This window comes from Staurois parvus, unplaced genomic scaffold (genome assembly GCF_062004578.1).
Source record: "Staurois parvus isolate SC_StPar_1 unplaced genomic scaffold, SC_StPar_1.0 ptg003017l, whole genome shotgun sequence".
In the NCBI taxonomy this organism is placed as follows: Eukaryota; Metazoa; Chordata; class Amphibia; order Anura; family Ranidae; genus Staurois; species Staurois parvus.
In genome coordinates, this window is record NW_028320813.1 from 2 (window position 1) to 21,424 (window position 21,423).

Genomic DNA, 21,423 nt, shown 5'->3' on the forward strand with positions numbered 1-21,423 from the left:
CTCCCGCCTGGCAGTACTCGGGGTCCTTGGTTCGAATCCCAGCCACGGCACCACCTTCCTGAAGTTTGCGTGTTCCCCCTGTGCCTGCGTGGGTTTCCTCTGGGTACTACAGTTTCCTCCCACACGCCAAAGACATGCTGGTAGGTTAACTGGTTCCTGTCTAAAAAAAAAAAAAAAAAATTGTCCCTAGTATATGTATGTATGAATGTGAGTTAGGGACCTTAGATTGTACGCTCCTCGGGGGCGGGGACTGATGTGAATGTACAATATATATGTAAAGCGCTGCGTAAATTGATGGCGCTATACAAGTACCTGAAATAAATACGTCATGTGGTCCCCCTTGCAGCCGATCTCTTCCCATTGCTGACTTGCCATGCCTTTTTTTTTTGTGTCTGTGTGGAGGCGGCCATCTTGGTAGAGGCAGGATTTTGCTTCCTCATGTAAAAGCCTCCAGCAAAGAGAACAGTGAGCACTTTAAGTGCACTTATCTATTTCACTACGCTCTCCCTTTCCTAACCGACCTCCACAGACACACACTCCACTCAGACGGCCGCAGTTCTGCCGTTTGTTTGCATCCATCGGTTCAAGTCTTCATTGTTATGGCTGCCTCTGCATTACAGCCCTGGAGACTTCTACGAGACCAACTCTGGTTGCCTCTGACTTCGGACAGGGCCTCATAGAAGTCTACTGGGCACCAACACGCAAGGACAGCGAAGACCGGCAGCTCTGGATGTAAACTGAGACAATTGGATGGAGGCAAGTATGGAGGAGGACGGGTGGGTTGGGTTTGGTGAGATGAAAGGTGCAATAAAGGGTAACCGAGTGGTGGGATCGGCCTCCTCGGCATTCATGGATCCAGAGTTTAACAGTCGTATTCCATACACACCGGAGAAGATTCTTACCGATTTCATGCAGCTTCTTACAGCATATCAGGGCCACCGCCCCCGCTCAGCAAGCCTCGCACAGTTCATGGGAGGACCCTGGAAGAAGGACACACGCAATGATACATGGCTGGTGACAAAGGACATGTGATCAACTGTCACTGCAGACAACTTCCGTTCCTATGCAAGTCAAAGATATTGACTAGACAAGACTATACAGAGATTCCAACTGACTGCCCAGAAGGAGCTCAGAAATCACAAAAGTGTTACTAATCCCCCAACAGTGACATCAGTCTGTAGATGCAGCAAAGCATGCTGGTTATACTCACTGTGGAAGCTAAGGGGTTAACCCTCTGCATTCTGTAAAAAGGCTGTTTGATCCTGTCCTCTCCGATCCGCCCCTTCTACTGTCCCCAATGCATCTGCTGATGATACAGCGAATGGCGGGGTCCGGGGACAGCGCATACAGCGAATGGCGGGGTCCGGGGACAGCGCATACAGCGAATGGCGGGGTCCGGGGACAGCGCATACAGCGAATGGCGGGGTCCGGGGACAGCGCATACAGCGAATGGCGGGGTCCGGGGACAGCGCATACAGCGAATGGCGGGGTCCGGGGACAGCGCATACAGCGAATGGCGGGGTCCGGGGACAGCGCATACAGCGAATGGCGGGGTCCGGGGACAGCGGATACAGCGAATGGCGGGGTCCGGGGACAGCGGATACAGCGAATGGCGGGGTCCGGGGACAGCGGATACAGCGAATGGCGGGGTCCGGGGACAGCGGATACAGCGAATGGCGGGGTCCGGGGACAGCGGATACAGCGAATGGCGGGGTCCGGGGACAGCGCATACAGCGAATGGCGGGGTCCGGGGACAGCGCATACAGCGAATGGCGGGGTCCGGGGACAGCGCATACAGCGAATGGCGGGGTCCGGGGACAGCGCATACAGCGAATGGCGGGGTCCGGGGACAGCGCATACAGCGAATGGCGGGGTCCGGGGACAGCGCATACAGCGAATGGCGGGGTCCGGGGACAGCGCATACAGCGAATGGCGGGGTCCGGGGACAGCGCATACAGCGAATGGCGGGGTCCGGGGACAGCGCATACAGCGAATGGCGGGGTCCGGGGACAGCGCATACAGCGAATGGCGGGGTCCGGGGACAGCGCATACAGCGAATGGCGGGGTCCGGGGACAGCGCATACAGCGAATGGCGGGGTCCGGGGACAGCGCATACAGCGAATGGCGGGGTCCGGGGACAGCGCATACAGCGAATGGCGGGGTCCGGGGACAGCGCATACAGCGAATGGCGGGGTCCGGGGGGAGGGGGGGGGACAGCGCATACAGCGAATGGCGGGGTCCGGGGGGACAGCGCATACAGCGAATGGCGGGGTCCGGGGGGAGGGGGGGGGACAGCGCATACAGCGAATGGCGGGGTCCGGGGGGGGGGGGGGGGGGGGGACAGCGCATACAGCGAATGGCGGGGTCCGGGGGGGGGGGGGGGGGGGTACAGCGCATACAGCGAATGGCGGGGTCCGGGGGGAGGGGGGGGGGACAGCGCATACAGTGAATGGCGGGGTCCGGGGGGGGGGGGGGGTACAGCGCATACAGTGAATGCGGGGTCCGGGGGGGGGGCGCATACAGTGAATGCGGGGGGGGGGGGCTCATACAGTGAATGCGGGGGGGGGGGCGCATACAGTGAATGCGGGGGGGGGGGGCGCATACAGTGAATGCGGGGGGGGGGCGCATACAGTGAATGCGGGGGGGGGGGAGGGCATACAGTGAATGCGGGGGGGGGGGAGCGCATACAGTGAATGCAGGGGGGGGAGCGCATACAGTGAATGCAGGGGGGGGAGCGCATACAGTGAATGCGGGGGGGGGAGCGCATACAGTGAATGCAGGGGGGGAGCGCATACAGTGAATGCGGGGGGGGGAGCGCATACAGTGAATGCGGGGGGGGGGAGCGCATACAGTGAATGCGGGGGGGGGAGCGCATACAGTGAATGCGGGGGGGAGCGCATACAGCGAATGCGGGGTCTGGGGGGGGGGGGGGGGGGGGGGAAGAGCGCATACAGCGAATGCGGGGTCCGGGGAGAGCGGGTATAGTGAATGCGGGGTCCGGGGAGAGCGGATATAGTGAATGCGGGGTCCGGGGAGAGCGGATATAGTGAATGCGGGGTCCGGGGAGAGCGGATATAGTGAATGCGGGGTCCGGGGAGAGCGGATATAGTGAATGCGGGGTCCGGGGAGAGCGGATATAGTGAATGCGGGGTCCGGGGAGAGCGGATATAGTGAATGCGGGGTTCTGCAGTTTAAAGTGGAACTAAACTCTAAAAAGGAAAATTCTGCTTTTTGTCCCTTCCTCTTCCTCACTGCATTTGGCACAATACATTTTTTTACAATCTGGCATTTTACAAGCATTAAAACCTGCACCACAAACACCTATAATAAACTGTGATGGTATTAATGTGCAGCAACCGCACGCCAGCGTCATTCACAGAAAGAAGAAACCCCCCCCAAAAAAAAAAAAAAGAAAAAACCAAAAAGTAAAAAAAAAGTTCATATTCGGCACCTATGAAGCATGAGAGCGGTTTGCTCTAATTGGTGTCCTCACAGCTCCAGTCATTTAGATACATGCGGAGGGGTCCGCAGGCGCAGCATGGCCTCTCACACATGAGCAGACTGATGGGGCCACCTGTCCATTTTTCAGGTGGACCCGGTCGGTCCATCCATAGACTTCTATGTCAGCATCCGATCCTACAGTGCAGGAAATGCGTATTTGCTCCCCGGCTGATGGTGAATGTTCCCCCTCACACAGAAATGATCGGTCTAACAATGGAATGTTCGCCCCTCACACAGAAATGATCGGTCTAACAATGGAATGTTCGCCCCTCACACAGAAATGATCGGTCCAACAATGGAATGTTCGGTGTAACACTGAGAGACAGAATACAACAACAAATTCAGCAGAAATGCGTCTAACGAATGATGACGGATCTGCATGTTCATGAGGGAAAGAAGGATTTGATCCCCTATCATTCAGCAGGATTTCTGGCTCCCAGGTGTCTCTCATACAGGTAACAAGCTGAGATTAGAAGCAGTCTCTTAAAGGGAGTGCTGCTAATCTCATTGTGTTACCTGTATAAAAGACACCTGTCCACAGGAGCAATCAAACCATCAGATTCCAAACTCTCCACCATGGCAAAGACCACAGAGCTGTCCAAGGATGTCAGGGACAAGATGGTAGACCTACACAAGGAGCAAATACGCATTTCCTTCACTGTATACGGCAAGAACAGACGGATGGAGATCCCCATCTGTCCAGCAGATCGGATGACAATCGAGTGGAAATGAACAGGCAGTCCGTTTCCATCCGACCGTCCCATTGAAATCAGTGGGCGGTGTCTGCTCTTGCAGGTGGATCACGCTAATGGATCCGGCCCTTCTGAAAGGGGCCTATAGCTGGACACGGCCATTGTTGGCACAAGGCTGTGCAGGCTCTGGACATGGACGCACAATGAAGCTGAGGGGGATCTGGCTTCCACTGGAAGGGGGATCTGGCTTCCACTGGAAGGGGGATCTGGCTTCCACTGGAAGGGGGATCTGGCTTCCACTGGAAGGGGGATCTGGCTTCCACTGGAAGGGGGATCTGGCTTCCACTGGAAGGGGGATCTGGCTTCCACTGGAAGGGGGATCTGGCTTCCACTGGAAGGGGGATCTGGCTTCCACTGGAAGGGGGATCTGGCTTCCACTGGAAGGGGGATCTGGCTTCCACTGAAGGGGGATCTGGCTTCCACTGAAGGGGGATCTGGCTTCCACTGAAGGGGGATCTGGCTTCCACTGAAGGGGGATCTGGCTTCCACTGAAGGGGGATCTGGCTTCCACTGAAGGGGGATCTGGCTTCCACTGAAGGGGGATCTGGCTTCCACTGAAGGGGGATCTGGCTTCCACTGAAGGGGGATCTGGCTTCCACTGAAGGGGGATCTGGCTTCCACTGGAGGGGGATTTGGCTTCCATTGGAGGGGATCTGGCTTCCATTGGAGGGGATCTGGCTTCCATTGGAGGGGATCTGGCTTCCACTGAGGGGGTTGGAGGGAAGAGTCAGCAGATAACGTCACATAACAGTGCGCTTGATGGTATATTCTTACCAGGTACTTACAACAATGGGGGCTCTTAGAGGGGAGTTGATTGGCAGGTAGAGAGTAGCCCGGTAGAGGCCTTCACAACTGTCTCGGGTTTTACACTTCGGAGCGAGGTGAGTGAAGGGGTCGCTGGGTAACCGGGCGCAGTAGCTGCAACAAACCCACAAATGAAAACAAAGGTCAGTCTATAATGGAAGACAGACAGCAAGGAACATCTGAAAATTTCCAACTCCGACTCACTCTTTATGCAGAGTCTGGGCCGAGACCTTACCTTAAATATGAGCGCCAGTACGTCCGCCGCCCCCCCACCAAAAAACAATTTAAACGTTAGCAGCTACAAATATTGGATGGACCATTTTTGCAATTTTTTCATCAATTTTTGTCTTACAGCTTTTAGAGTTTGTAAGGGTGACTGTATGTAAAAAAAAAAACACAATATAAAATTTTTTTTATAAAAATGTAATTAAAATAACTTTAAAAATTATAATTTTTGGTTATAAACTAAATGTTTTTTTTTTTTTTACTAAAAAGATAACGGATTAAATATTAGCCAAGATTTATGATATTTGCAAAATTGTATAAGAAAAATACTTTCAAAATGTTTTGGACTTTTTCCATTTATAAAGCAAATAAAAATCCCAGCGGTGAATAAATACCACCAAAATAAAGTTTTATCTGTCTCAAAAAAATGTACAAAATTCATATGGGTACAGTGTTGCATGACCGCGCAATTGTCAAAGTGTGAGAGCACTGAAAGCTGAAAATTGGCCTGGATAGGGGGGGGGGGGGGGGGGGGGGGGGGGGAGGGGGAGCGTCCGGACCGGAAGGGGGGGAGGGGGAGCGTCCGGACCGGAAGGGGGGGAGGGGGAGCGTCCGGACCGGAAGGGGGGGAGGGGGAGCGTCCGGACCGGAAGGGGGGGAGGGGGAGCGTCCGGACCGGAAGGGGGGGGGGTGGGGGGTGTCCGGATTGGAAGTGGTCAACCAGTGACACCAATTTCTATCAGCATCTAGGTATTTATACATCACACATTTCAATTTCCTGTCAGGATTCCATCTCGTGCTCACCGGTTAATGTGGCCAATCGCGGTGTTGATGGTCACCCTCGGGCTCCCGTCATCTTGCCTCAACACATAGGGAGGAATGATCTCATCGTCATCTATGATGGCTTCCAACTCGGCCTCCCCACAATCCATGGACTTGGAGCATTTATTCCGCAGGATCTGAAAGCATTATTGAACGACGTCATGATGCAGGAAGAGGATGGAGGACGTGGTCACGAGGAACGTGGCTGGGCTACAAACCTTCTCAATGGCCTTATAAGTCTTCAGATCGTCCTCGAAGGCCTTTATCTTGTCTGTGTCCGCCAACATGATGTAATTGGAGATGGGGGCTCTCGCCCGACCCTTGGACTGGACATAGGACCTGTACTCTGTGGGCAAATCAAAGCGGACCACCAGGTTGCACTTCGGGATGTCCACCCCTTCCTCTACAATGCTGGTGGCGATCAGCAAATTGGTTTCATGCGCTCGGAATTTTCGAAGGACCTGAAAGAAAGACGAAGCTCGTGGTTATTGCGATCACGCCAAGAGACGAGGTGGACGTGTCGTATCGCTGGACGAACCAGTCAGGGAGGCTTTCCATCCGCAGGTTCCCTCTATTCTGCCAGGGAGGTTTCTGGATTGTGCGAGGAAACCAACACAGACTCCAGGAGAGAATAGAATCAGGGGGAGGCAACCTGCGGCTCTCTAGCTGTTGTGGAACTACATTTCCCATGAGGCATTGCAACATTACAAAACTGAGTTACAGCTATGACTTGCAGAGGCATGATGGAACTTGTAGTCCTGCAACAGCTGGAGAGCCGCAGGTTGCCTACCCCTGGAATAGATGACATTCACTAAAATCTCATAGTATAACATTCCTGTATCAAACCATTTCACATACATTTTGTCCCGAGTGCTTTGTCCGGCGCCCTGCCTGCATTTTTACCGCCCTTTCTGCCTGGAAACTGAGAAACGTCCATGGCGTCCAAAAAGCGTCCCTTTAGGTCAGACGCGGTTTTAGACCGGCTAGAGAACGGCGATAGTAAATCAGAACCACTTGCAGAATTGAGTGATAATGATTGGTGGGGGAAATTCCTCATCAGACACTGAAAACGATTCTGCGACTGAACTCAGCGATGTGCCAACTTGGCGCTCTATTTCACATTTCAGTGTTTTCGGTTTGATTATATTATTGAATTACATTTATTATATTATTTTTTCTGATTATTTATTAAATTATAATTTATGATTTCGTGTTTCAAGTGTTATCCTCCCCGGGATGTTTACTAGACTCTTGTTCAGACAGATTTCAGTGAGTTATTCCTAAGAATTACAGGCCTATAATAAAAAAACGACACATTTCCATGCAAAAAAATGTACCGCTTTGAGCACAGAAATATGGACATAATCAGACCGCTAGGGAGGCCACCAAAGCGCGATTGACCGCTCTTCACAGGGGGTCACGCCTTTCTGGTGAGCCTTCTGTAGTAGTGGTTGGTGACACCACAACTGTCCTTGGTTTTCTTGTTTCATTACAGCCTCTGGGACTTTTTGTCAAGGTCCTACCTTTTCCCTGAGGTTATGTTACTCCATGTGCTGGCGTCCATCTTGGTTTACTGCTGAGCATGGTGGGAATCCTTTTATGCCTTCAGGTCTCTGAGGTCCATCCCCCAGAGGGGTGTGGCTGATGACATATAAGCCTGTGGCCCGCACATGCTCTTTGCACTTGTGTCTTGGTGTTGCTATTACTCTGTTCTGACTCTCGTGACTCTCCTGGTATCTGACTCGGCTTGTGACTCGACTATTCTTTGTGTTCTCCTTTGATCTGACCCTCTGTTGCTGAACCCGGCTCGTGACCTGTGATTCTCGTCTGCTGTCCTGTACTGTTTTGTCCTGTTGTTGACCCGGCCTGTCTGACTACTCTTTTGTCTCTTCCACCAGCTACACGCCATTGGCGGCGGCCATTACCGCAGCTGAGGTGTCTCAGGGGCCGCGACCTGGTTCCTGGCTGCGTCAAGTCCATCCCCACCATCAGGGGCCCTGGTGAAGGGCAACCTGGGACTTAGACTCCGTGCCCTGAGGGACTTCGGTCTGTGGGTGGTGGTTGCAGTCAGCCAGTGCGTTACATTGTTAGGCCTGCCTGTCCGTTCCTCAGCTCCTGCCCTGACACTTTTCTTTTCATATGGACTTTTTTTTTTTTACACATTTTTCACTGTGTTCTTAGGATTTGTAACTTTTTAAGCGCGGCACTTTCATGTATTTAGTAGTTTACCACCCCCTACCCCTCCAAAAGGAGTGCGGCAGGATGAAAACTAAACTACATAAAGAATAAAATAATCTAAACCCTCTTGTATTGAACTGTATTGTTACTGTACCGTCTCCCTCCATAATGTAAAGCGCTGAGCAAACTGTCGGCACTATACAAGTCCTGTATAATAATAGAAGAAAAAAACAAAAAAAGCGAAAAGAGTTCCCATCTCCTTAGTGAGGAATGTGCAGGTGGAGTGGCAGCACAAGGGGCGAGGGAACGCCGGCGCATATCTGACTCTACATACTTCAATGCAGCAAATGAGGTCATTTAACTGTCAGTGTCAATAAGGACCACGTAACGCAGAAACAACCTGTGCGAGTGTAACAAGCGATATCTGTGCGTCTCTAATGCCAGATAATTATGGTCTCCTCTGGAGGGAGTCCAGGGTGCAGGGAGCTGACACAGAGCAGACTGAGGACGGGGTCTGCGAGCGAATCCATTAACAAGAGGAAAGCGCTCGTTTTCCAATATGGAGTCACTTCCATTACCTCTTCTTGCTTTCTGAACTCCACTTCCATCTGCTTGTTACGTGGCTGATTCTTTCCGATGCCGTGGCCAGTTATGAAGTTACTGCTAATGTAAGCCAGTTCTGGGTCCTGTTTCCCGGCCTCCTTAATCAACCTGCAATGTTAAGTTGGAAGAGTCCGTTAAGTCGCAGCTGCAGTTCAAAAGAGACAGACATCAGCGCTGGCAATACGGAGGTTTGCTTTAAACCAGCCTTCTGCAAACTTTGGAAATGACTTTCAGGTCTCAGGAAATCTTTGCTAACAATTGCTGTATCTACAGCTCACGGCACGTTAGCATGAACAGTAGGCTGAGACACAGCGATAAAGAACACGCGATGTGGAGAACATTGTGTGACACCCAGGCCTGCCCTATATTTAATAAAATGAAATGGCCAGAAAATAAAGACGTGTAGTGAAAACGGTAATGTTCCCCTTATATTGGTAGTCTGTGGAAAAACGCACCATTACAATAATGGCCAGTTGAGGACACTCCCTACGTTGGCCGCCAGCGGGAAGGACACGCCCTACCTTAGTCAGTGGGAAGAACGTCCCCTACATTGGGGGTCAGTGGGAAGAACGTCCCCTACATTGGGGGTCAGTGGGAAGAACGTCCCCTACATTGGGGGTCAGTGGGAAGAACGTCCCCTACATTGGGGGTCAGTGGGAAGAACGTCCCCTACATTGGGGGTCAGTGGGAAGAACGTCCCCTACATTGGGGGTCAGTGGGAAGAACGTCCCCTACATTGGGGGTCAGTGGGAAGAACGTCCCCTACATTGGGGGTCAGTGGGAAGAACGTCCCCTACATTGGGGGTCAGTGGGAAGAACGTCCCCTACATTGGGGGTCAGTGGGAAGAACGTCCCCTACATTGGGGGTCAGTGGGAAGAACGTCCCCTACATTGGGGGTCAGTGGGAAGAACGTCCCCTACATTGGGGGTCAGTGGGAAGAACGTCCCCTACATTGGGGGTCAGTGGGAAGAACGTCCCTTACATTGGGGGTCAGTGGGAAGAACGTCCCTTACATTGGGGGTCAGTGGGAAGAACGTCCCTTACATTGGGGGTCAGTGGGAAGAACGTCCCTTACATTGGGGGTCAGTGGGAAGAACGTCCCTTACATTGGGGGTCAGTGGGAAGAACGTCCCTTACATTGGGGGTCAGTGGGAAGAACGTCCCTTACATTGGGGGTCAGTGGGAAGAACGTCCCTTACATTGGGGATCAGTGGGAAGAACGTCCCTTACATTGGGGGTCAGTGGGAAGAACGTCCCTTACATTGGGGGCCAGTGGGAAGAACGTCCCTTACATTGGGGATCAGTGGGAAGAACGTCCCTTACATTGGGGGTCAGTGGGAAGAACGTCCCTTACATTGGGGGCCAGTGGGAAGAACTCTCCCTAACATACCTTATAAAGATCACTGGTGTCAGTGGTTACTTATCTGAGTCAGAAATTGCTGATTGTTGAGGAAACCCCTCGTGAACGCTACAGGAAACCCCCCGTGAACGCTACAGGAAACCCCCCGTGAACGCTACAGGAAACCCCCCGTGAACGCTACAGGAACCCCCCGTGAACGCTACAGGAAACCCCTCGTGAACGCTACAGGAAACCCCTCGTGAACGCTACAGGAAACCCCTCGTGAACGCTACAGGAAACCCCTCGTGAACGCTACAGGAAACCCCTCGTGAACGCTACAGGAAACCCCTCGTGAACGCTACAGGAAACCCCTCGTGAACGCTACAGGAAACCCCTCGTGAACGCTACAGGAAAACCCCTCGTGAACGCTACAGGAAACCCCTCGTGAACGCTACAGGAAACCCCTCGTGAACGCTACAGGAAACCCCTCGTGAACGCTACAGGAAACCCCTCGTGAACGCTACAGGAAACCCCTCGTGAACGCTACAGGAAACCCCTCGTGAACGCTACAGGAAACCCCTCGTGAACGCTACAGGAAACCCCACGTGAACGCTACAGGAAACCCCTCGTGAACGCTACAGGAAACCCCACGTGAATGCTAGAGGAAACCCTAGGGTTCCATGGAACTCTGGTGGAGGCTGGTTGTGACATTCTGTCATGCTAACGTTAACTCTTGAAGGAAAACTCAACTGTACCCAACATAAGTAATTACGATAAAAATCTCCAGTGGATTTCTACTTTCTGGTAACTGAAAAATAGATCAGAAGCAAAAGTTTTTGTGCCCAGATTTCAGCTTTGGAAGGGCAAGTTCTGGTTTAGCTAAAAAGTCTCCACCCCACCCCCCCACTCCACAATAAGGCCCCATTCAATGACCAACAAATGTTAAAATTACATTTTTGGCTGAAAATTAAAATTGGTTCCGAAAAACGCCTTTCAAAAAAAAAAAAAAAAAAAAATAGAACGGCCCCCCACACATTACCGATTTAAGACAACAGCCGTGTATCTTCGCTCCACAAAGATGATTCCGCACAGGATGTTGGTAAATGGGGAAGGAAAACTGGTTTCAGCCTTCTCTCTCTCTTCGATCTCCTCATCGTCATCGTCGTCGTCCTCAGAGTCGCTCCACGACACGTAGTTGTCCTGGTTGCGGTTGTTGTACCACTCCACGCTCTCGAACTGCTGGCGCTCGTAGGGTTTGTACTTGCGCAGGATCTCTAAGAGGCGCAGGACCTTGGGGGTGACGAATTTCAGGTCGAGGGAGGCCGGGGAGAAATGTTCCTCACAAAGGGCATGGATCTTCCTCAGGATTGTATCTGTGAAAAGCAGAAATTTGCGGTGGAGCTCCTCCTGTTCATGCTTGATGTATTTCTGCAGTTCACGCACCATCATGCCCGCCACCTTATCTGCGCACCAAGGGCCTAGGACCAACAGAACCGCCCGGCAGTCCGACAAGATCTACAACAGAAACAGGCAAATTAAAGTGGACCTGAAATCAAAACAGTGAAGATTTGAGTTCTTAAAGGAAACGTCAAATATAAATTGCGCCCTTCCTGTGCCTAGGCACTCCTGTTCTGTATCCTCAGCCATTTATCTGTAGTGTGAGATCCAATTCACTGCTGCCTCTGACTCAATCTCAGGAGATTTGGTGGTGTCACCATGATGCTTACTCACTCGTTCTCCATGCTGGAGAGGAAGCTGTACCTAGGGACCTGTAATGCAAGATCTCCCCTGCTTTGCCTGCATTCTGTGGCTCAGTTTTCTCCACCTTTCCTACTGCTGCTTGATTATTCCAGAATCAGTCAGCATATCCTCCAACATGGAAGAGGGCAGCTCACAAAACCTTGTCACTGCCAAGATGGACACTTCTCCAGAGAGAAAAGGTACAGAACAAGGCATGGCAAGTCAGTAATAGAGAAATGATCAGCTGAAGGTCTCTCCCCGGACAGTGTTACTCGGCGATCGCCCGGTGCCAGCAGGGAAACTCCGGCTGGGACCCGGTGATTGACACCCGTGGCGGCATGGGTAGGGCGGCATGAACCCCCTACTGGAAATGCAAATATATATACACACACATACATACACACATACATACACACACGTGTTTTTGTGCAGTCCTGCACTATAGGGTGAAGGAGAAGCAGTTAAGGTCCTGTTTACACCTCAACGACGCTGCTGTTGCACTTTTTTTGGTGTTTGTGGATCAGCACCATTCACATTAATAGGCCTCCCTCCACTCCAAAAAACGCTGTTGTACCAAATATTGGCACTGAACCAATCATACTTTGCGACATGTTTTTGCACGTTTTTCATGTGACTGCTACCTGCATTTGGGAGTGTCATAAGGGAAAAAAAAAATGGCACCGCAAGGGCTTTACAGAAACGTGCGTCCCCGCCCACATGTGAACTGGGGCCTAAAAAGGGATGCAGTCACCAGATGCTCCATCCGGCGCTGCAATGAGGTCCCTAGACGGACGTACCTGTTTGGAGATGGCGGTGGAGTCTCTCTCCTTGGACTGTAGTGGAATGTTGCAGTCATCCAGAAAGTGAAGAGCTTCTTCCAGCTCTGACTGGAGTCTCTGGTAAAGTCCACTTTTGTCATGATAGGGGCCACAGTCCAGAACAATCTCACAGGGCTGAGAGGCATACCTGCAATACAAAAGGAGAAATTGGGAGACCCTGTATGCGGACAATAAGATAAAGACCAAACAGTCGACTTTTTTCCCTCCCCCCCCCCCCCCAAGATGCAACAGTGCTTTTTTGGGGCGAAAACTCTGCCTTAACGCCCAACTCCAGGAACACTATGGCTTTAAAGAGTTGGCCAAGCTGGCCCAATCTGGCCAAGCTGGCCCAATCTATTTCTTTTACTAACCAATGAAGCAGCTGTCAGCACTGTATAATGTGTATAGAGCGGGAGTCTCCAAACTTTCTAAACAAAGGGCCAGTTTACTGTCCTCCAAACTTTAGGGGGGCTGGACTGCGCCCAGCTGGAGAAGAAAATGTCCTGTGAGATGGGACGGTCCTGGGAGATCTCCCTCCACGTCCAAGTTACAAGGATACAAGTATGATTGTTTATAAACCGGTACAGGGAGGAAAGAGTAGTGACCGGGGGGGGGGCAAGGGCGATGACCCTGCTCCCTCCACAGTCCCCCCTTTGGTCCAGTATCCTTTCAACCCTACATGTCCTTCCTCATCTTTAACCAAAATTCAGGTATACAGGTTTATAGAATATAGACTGGATGGGAAGAAGGGGGGTCGGGGGGAAGGGGATTACTCTTAAAGGACCATACCCCCCTGCTCCCTCCCTAGTCACCTAATTGTCTGGTGTCCCCTCCACCCCGCATGCCCTCTCACCATTCACCACAATGTTACAATGATACAAGTATGACTGTTTACAAACCTGTGTAGGGAGGAAATAAAAAGTAGGAACTGTGGGGGATCCTCTGAGGACCCTACCCCTGGCTCCCTCCCCAGTCCCCCCCTTCTCTCCGATATCCCCTCCAACCCCCCATGACCTTCCTCACTATTAACCAAAATGTTACAAAATCATATAGGTACGAATATTTATTGCTCCAACATCCAGGTTTACAAGGGGAGGGATCTTCTTTAATGACTCTACCCCTGTTCCCTCCATTTCTGAGGTCCCCCCCAATTACCAATCTTACCCATGCTCCCTCCCCAGTCACCCTTTCTGTCCAGGGTCCACTCCACCCCCCCCCCCCCCCCTTCACCTCATGCCCTTCCTCACCATTCACTAAAGATATAGACAAGTAGGATTATTCCTAAATAGGGGGGGGGGGGGGGGGTTCCACTTCAATGAGCCTACCCTAGCTCCCTCCATTTCTAATCTCCCCCACTTACTGACCAAAAGCCTGTTCCCTCCCCAGTCTTCCTTCCTGGCCAGTAACCCCTCCACCCCCCCCCCCATGCCCTTCCTCACCATTAACCACAATGTTACAAGGATATACATTTATAATTGTTTATATACCTGTATAGGGAGGTAATAAAGAGTAGGGACCTGGGAGGGGGGGTTCCTCTAAAGGACCATACCCCTACACTTCGATGACCCTACCACTGCTCCTTCCCCAGTCAGCCCTTCTGCCCAGCATCTCTTCCAAGTAGATGTACTCCCCCCTCCCGATCATCACTGGTGAAGCACAATACATAACATGGGACTTACTGTACCTTCAGGACACGAAAAAAAAACAAACAAAAAAACACAAACACAAAAAAACACCACAAAACAAAAAAAAAAACAAAAAAAAAACACCCACCCAACCAAACACACACACACACACACACACACACACACACACAAACGCCCAACCAAAACACACAAACGCCCAACCAAAACACACACACGCCCAACCAAACACACACACGCCCAACCAAACACACACACGCCCAACCAAACACACACACGCCCAACCAAACACACACACGCCCAACCAAACACACACACGCCCAACCAAACACACACACGCCCAACCAAACACACACACGCCCAACCAAACACACACACGCCCAACCAAACACACACACGCCCAACCAAACACACACACGCCCAACCAAACACACAAACGCCCAACCAAACACACAAACGCCCAACCAAACACACAAACGCCCAACCAAACACACAAACGCCCAACCAAACACACAAACGCCCAACCAAACACACAAACGCCCAACCAAACACACAAACGCCCAACCAAACACACAAACGCCCAACCAAACACACAAACGCCCAACCAAACACACAAACGCCCAACCAAACACACAAACGCCCAACCAAACACACAAACACCCAAAACACACAAAAAGAAAAAGAAAATGACCCCCCCAAAAAAAGGTGGTAAATGTTTGTTAATTGCTGTCCTCTGTGTGACTTGTACGTTGCCCTCTGACCTCTGTATACGCCTGCAGCGAGTATCATGGAATGTTCTGCTTTTTATACCCTGTAATGTCCTTTTATTTTTAGCAGACATCAGGTTCAGCTTAGGCAGGTTGAACGGGGAGCAACTTTCTAAAAACGTTCACCGATTCCTAAAAGCTCCTATATGGAAATGTTTTGACCCAAAAGGCAGCCTGGCAACGAAGCGCTCCCCGGTGCGAATTCCCTGCATTACAAGCTGGAGATGAAGTCATGGGATCTGCGTCCTGTTTACCTGTCCAACACCACCAGATCGGTCGCAGTCTCCGCATTACTCTTCAGAATTTCCTCCAGTTTCTGGATCTTCTCCTCCAGGTCAGAGGGGTCGCATTTCCCGTTCAGGATGGAAGCGGTCAGCCCCAGGATCCGCGGACACGTCTGGCAACTCTCACAGATCTGTGCGTGACGAAGAGCGCGGAGGGGACATATGAGTGAACTTATTACTGCAGACACGAGGCGTGATCTCCATACAGACCTCTGCACAGCGAGGGCCACGCGGGTCCCGAAGAGGACATGGAAAGCATGGAGATGACGCAACTGCGTGTCATGGATCAGGTTGCAGATGTTTCGTTTATAGAAGGATTGGACTACAAATCTACCATCGCCATTCTAGCGCACTGAATTATGTCAGCGGAACGCTTGCGTGACAGCAAAGCCATGCTGAGGGTAAAATAACTAGAATGACAGCAAAAGTTAAACATGAACTCCAGGAAAATACCGAAACACGTGTGAGAATTACAGTGGAAGAGCCGCACCACTGCTGAGGGGTCCGGATACAACTTTACTCCAATAAAATCAGGGGTACAAACCAAAAAGTATCCAGCGCCTTTCAGGAGTCTAACACCTTCCTTCAGCAGGCGAAGGAGCCAGACGTGAACTGGACCAACAATGGTGTGTTATTCCAGTGCTTCAGGTATTCAGCTCTGGCGTCAACCTGGTCTCCTCCTTCACGTGTGTCGTCACCAATCACATGACTTCATCAGGAGCCCAACAATCGGATTTTACTCCAGTGCTTCCATTATTCAGCTCTGGCATCACCTGGTCTCCTCCCCCACGCGTGTTGTCACCAATTACAAGACTTTATCAGGAGACCAACAATGGGATTTTATTCCAGTGCTTCCGGTATTCAGCTCTGGCATCACCTGGTCTCCTCCATCACGCTTGTTGGTCTCCTGATGAAGTCATGTGATTGGTAACACGCGTGGGGGAGGAGACCAGGTGACGCCAGAGCTGAATACCGGAAGCACTGGAATAAAATACCATTGTTGGTCTCCTGATGAAGTCATGTGATTGGTGACAACAATGGTATTTTATTCCAGTGCTTCCGGTATTCAGCTCTGGCGGCACTTGGTCTCCTCCCTCACGCGTGTCGTCACCAATCACGACTTAATCAGGAGACCAAGTGACCCCAGAGCTGAATACCGGAAGCACTGGAATAAAATACCATTATTGGTTTCCTGATAAAGTCATGTGATTGGTGACGACACGCGTGGGGGAGGAGACCAGGTGACATCAGAGCTTTGGGGGGGGGGGGGGGCACATTTTAATTTATAAACTGCACTGGAAGTGTAGGAAGACAGTGTCTTAAAATGCCCCTCCCCAACTTTCTAACATATGCAAAAAAATATTTATATAACTCGCCTACTTTCAGCCCACTGTGGTCCAGTCAAGTGATCACCAGTGTCAGCCAATAGCAGCTGCAGGGGAGAGGAGAGTGCTCCTGATGATAGCTGGGAATTAAGGGAATGGTGACACCACTATATCCGCTCTCCTCCTGGACCCCGCATTCACTATATCTGCTCTCCCCGGACCCCGCATTCACTATATCCGCTCTCCCCCCGGACCCGGCATTCACTATATCCGCCCTCCCCCCGGACCCCGCATTCACTATATCCGCTCTCCCCGGACCCCGCATTCACTATATCCGCTCTCCCCGGACCCCGCATTCACTATATCCGCTCTCCCCGGACCCCGCATTCACTATATCCGCTCTCCCCGGACCCCGCATTCACTATATCCGCTCTCCCCGGACCCCGCATTCACTATATCCGCTCTCCCCGGACCCCGCATTCACTATATCCGCTCTCCCCGGACCCCGCATTCACTATATCCGCTCTCCCCGGACCCCGCATTCACTATATCCGCTCTCCCCGGACCCCGCATTCACTATATCCGCTCTCCCCGGACCCCGCATTCACTATATCCGCTCTCCCCGGACCCCGCATTCACTATATCCGCTCTCCCCGGACCCCGCATTCACTATATCCGCTCCCCCCGGACCCCGCATTCACTATATCCGCCCTCCCCCGGACCCCGCATTCACTATATCCGCCCTCCCCCCGGACCCCGCATTCACTATATCCGCCCTCCCCCCGGACCCCGCATTCACTATATCCGCCCTCCCCCCGGACCCCGCATTCACTATATCCGCCCTCCCCCCGGACCCCGCATTCACTATATTTGCTCTCCCCGGACCCCGCTATATCCGCTCTCCCCGGACCCCGCATTCACTATATCCGCTCTCCCCGGACCCCGCATTCACTATATCCGCTCTCCCCGGACCCCGCATTCACTATATCCGCTATCCGGTTCCCCGGACCCCGCATTCACTATATCCGCTCTCCCCGGACCCCGCATTCACTATATCCGCTCTCCCCGGACCCCGCATTCACTATATCCGCTCTCCCCGGACCCCGCATTCACTATATCCGCTCTCCCCGGACCCCGCATTCACTATATCCGCTCTCCCCGGACCCCGCATTCACTATATCCGCTCTCCCCGGACCCCGCATTCACTATATCCGCTCTCCCCGGACCCCGCATTCACTATATCCGCTCTCCCCGGACCCCGCATTCACTATATCCGCTCTCCCCGGACCCCGCAGTCACTATATCCGCTCTCCCCGGACCCCGCAGTCACTATATCCGCTCTCCCCGGACCCCGCAGTCACTATATCCGCTCTCCCCGGACCCCGCAGTCACTATATCCGCTCTCCCCGGACCCCGCAGTCACTATATCCGCTCTCCCCGGACCCTGCATTCACTATATCGGGTCCCCCACAGTACACAGAACATGGAATTGCAATTATTTTAGTAAATATAAACTGCTAAATCCCTTTTCTCATCAGCAGTATAGAGCAATCTTGTGACTTCTATCAGTGTCCAGCAGAGCACTAGTTAAAGTTTGTAGGAGGAGTTTTATTTCTGCTCTAGCAGGATGCAGAACCCCTGACCTCTGTCTAGACAGTGCTAATTGGCCCTGCGCTGATCACATGCACCCTCCCAAGAAAAAAAAAAACAAAAAAGGAGGAAAAAAAACAAAAAAAAGAGGAAAAAAATGAACACAAAAAAGAGGAAAAGAAGTTAAAGAACAAAAAAAGAGGAAAAAAAAAAGGAAAAGAACAAAAAAGAGAGGAAAAAAAAAAAGGAAAAGAACAAAAAAAGAGAGGAAAAAAAAAAGGAAAAGAACAAAAAAAGAGGAAAAAAAAGGAAGAGAACAAAAAGAGGAAAAAAAGGAAAAAAAAAAAAAAAATGCCCCTTTCTAGCAACACACAAACTGAGCATGTGCAGAGTGACTCCATACGATATGTCTTATCAGGAGATAAGAGGGGGGTGCTGGAAGAAAGGGAGGATCAGAGAAGACAGGATCAAACAGCATTTTTACACAATGCAGAGGATTAACCCCTTAGGCCCCACAGTGAGTATACCCAGCATGCTTTGCTGCCTCTGCAGACTGATGTCACCGTTGCGGGTTCAGTAACACTAAGTAAAGTAAACCGTTGTGATTTTAGACCCTCTAACATTTCTCGATGTTCCCAATAAGCCATGACCCCTTCAGTTGGGGGGCCCACCCCAGAACACCAGTTGCACTCCTCCTACCTTCATGATTTCCCGATACGGGTGATCCTGGATAGCGAGATGGCATTCGTCAAACACCAACAAATTAATGCTGGATAATGACAGATTTTCGCTCTCGAGAACGCTCAGGAAGATGTGGCAGGTCATGATGAGGATCTGAAACACACACACAGGGATAAACGTAGGAGATTGCGGCGGGGACCCACTGTGAACGTCTGCTTTGGATTTTGGTGGTTGAACCTCATATGTTTCCAATGTTTCCTCTGTAAACCAACTGACAATTCCCATCAAGCCCCCCCCGCCTGACACACTCCAAATTGCCGTTGTGCTGCGAGTTTCTGGAGAATGAAGTTTGACAAGAGACCCCGGCGAGGAGGTAAAAACAAGAGGGTTCAAGTTACCGAGACTTTAGGAGTTGCCTATCTCACCGTCGGAGATTATCTGCAAACTAAAGCTTCGTACCCGCCCCAAATTTACAAAACAAACTCCAAGCGTATCAAAAAAAAAAAAAAAAAAAAAGAAAGGATATATGGAGTTTGCACTGCCAATATGTTGGAGTTTAGAGGACGGATTACGGAATACGAGGAAATAATCCCATTGCTGGTGTGACAATTGTAGATGAGAGGAGGCCGGCTGGGAGCTCCATCTGCTCCTCTGACTGGGGAGATGGGGGTTGAATAACCCCGTGACCCCCCCCCCCCCCCAATCTTCGTACATTAGAGAGGCTGGGCTCCTTCTGGGACATATTACCGAGGATATTAAAGAAGAACTCCGAGCTCGGGGCAGGCTGGGAATGCAGCACCGTGCAGAGACAGATGGGAGGAATGGACAGTTCTCTTCCGTCAGCTCCTGCACACTGCTTTGTATGGCTGTGCACGGCAATGTGCTTACAGTGAAGCTCACCCCCCCCCCCCCAATAAAACGCACAGTTACCCCTTTGGTCGCCCCCTCATGTTAACCCCTTCCTGCCCAGTGTCATTAGTACAGTGTCGGTGCTTTTTATTAGTCCCGCTATAAAATCACTGATCACCATTACTAGTGAGAACAAAAAACAAACAGCATATATACACCGCCATTTGTAAACGCCATTAGTACGGTGTCGGGGCTTTTATTAGCCTGTGGTCACTGTATTGGTGTCACTGGGAATGTCAGTGACACCAAATCCGCCCCCCCCCCTCCCCGTGGTAGAATGTCTGCTGCAGTCCCACTATAAATCGCTGATCACCATTACCAGTCAAAAAAAAAAAAAAAAAAAATCTATCTTTCCCGCCATTTGTAAACGCTATAACTTTCACATAAACCAATTAATTTACACGTATCAGGATTTTGTTTTTTGTTTTTTTTAGCAAAGACACGGAGCGGGAGACATTTTGGCCTAAAGTTATGACGAAATTTGACTTTTTTACTGGACATGTCTAATAGAAGAAGGTCAAAAAAAATTTCTCTCTCAAAACGGTCGCTCTTTTTTTTCCCCTCAAAACGGTCGCTCTCTCTTCTTTCCCTAAAAATTGTCGCTCTTTTTTTTTCTGTCAAAATTGTCGCTCTTTTTTTTTTGTCCACCTGAAATGACTAAAACAAGAACACCATAAGAAGGGTCACCTGATGATCCAGAAACTCGCGGTTCCATCTCTCCTTGGTCCAGCCCTCCACCACCTCCAAAGCAGAATATTCCCCAACCTTCAGATCGGAGTGCGTCCGGACCGCAGACACCTGCTGGGCAACTTGCTTCGCTGGAAAGAAAAGACAACTTATAAGAAGCTGCATGGAGGGAGAAGACCAAAGAGAACTTATAAGAAGCTGCATGGAGGGAGAAGACCAAAGAGAACTTATAAGAAGCTGCATGGAGGGAGAAGACCAAAGAGAACTTATAAGAAGCTGCATGGAGGGAGAAGACCAAAGACAACAACCGTCTACAGGACAATACAAATAATAATACTAATAATAATAACAATAATAACAATAATATTATTAGTATTGTTGTTAGTATTTTTGTTGTTAATATTATTAGTAGTAGTATTATTAGTATTATTATTATTATTATATTAGTAGTAGTATTATTAGTATTATTATTAACAATACTAATAACAATAATACTAATAATAATAATAATACTACTACTATATAATAATAATAATAATAATACTAATAATACTACTACTATAAATAACAACAACAACATTAATAATAATAATAACAATACTAATAATAATAACAACAACATTAATAATAACAATACTAATAATAATACTAACAACAATACTAATAACAATACTAATAACAATACTAATAACAATAATACTAATAATAATATTAATAACAACAATACTAATAACAACAACAATACTAATAATAT

At 50.4% G+C, this 21,423-nt stretch overlaps 1 protein-coding gene across 1 annotated transcript; it reads right to left on the reverse strand.

The window, feature by feature from the left end:
- Positions 1-902: 902 nt before the first annotated feature.
- On the reverse strand, positions 903-20,800 carry LOC149428709 (endoribonuclease Dicer-like; the record flags this gene model as incomplete). The annotated part of the gene is given in 11 exon segments (XM_089667092.1): positions 903-942; positions 945-980; positions 5,039-5,171; positions 6,087-6,241; positions 6,323-6,565; positions 8,861-8,993; positions 11,265-11,740; positions 12,763-12,931; positions 15,448-15,608; positions 19,092-19,226; positions 20,670-20,800. Coding segments are annotated over 11 exon segments (1,812 nt in total), but the record flags the coding sequence as incomplete, so codon positions are not given.
- Between the last annotated feature and the right edge of the window lie 623 nt (positions 20,801-21,423).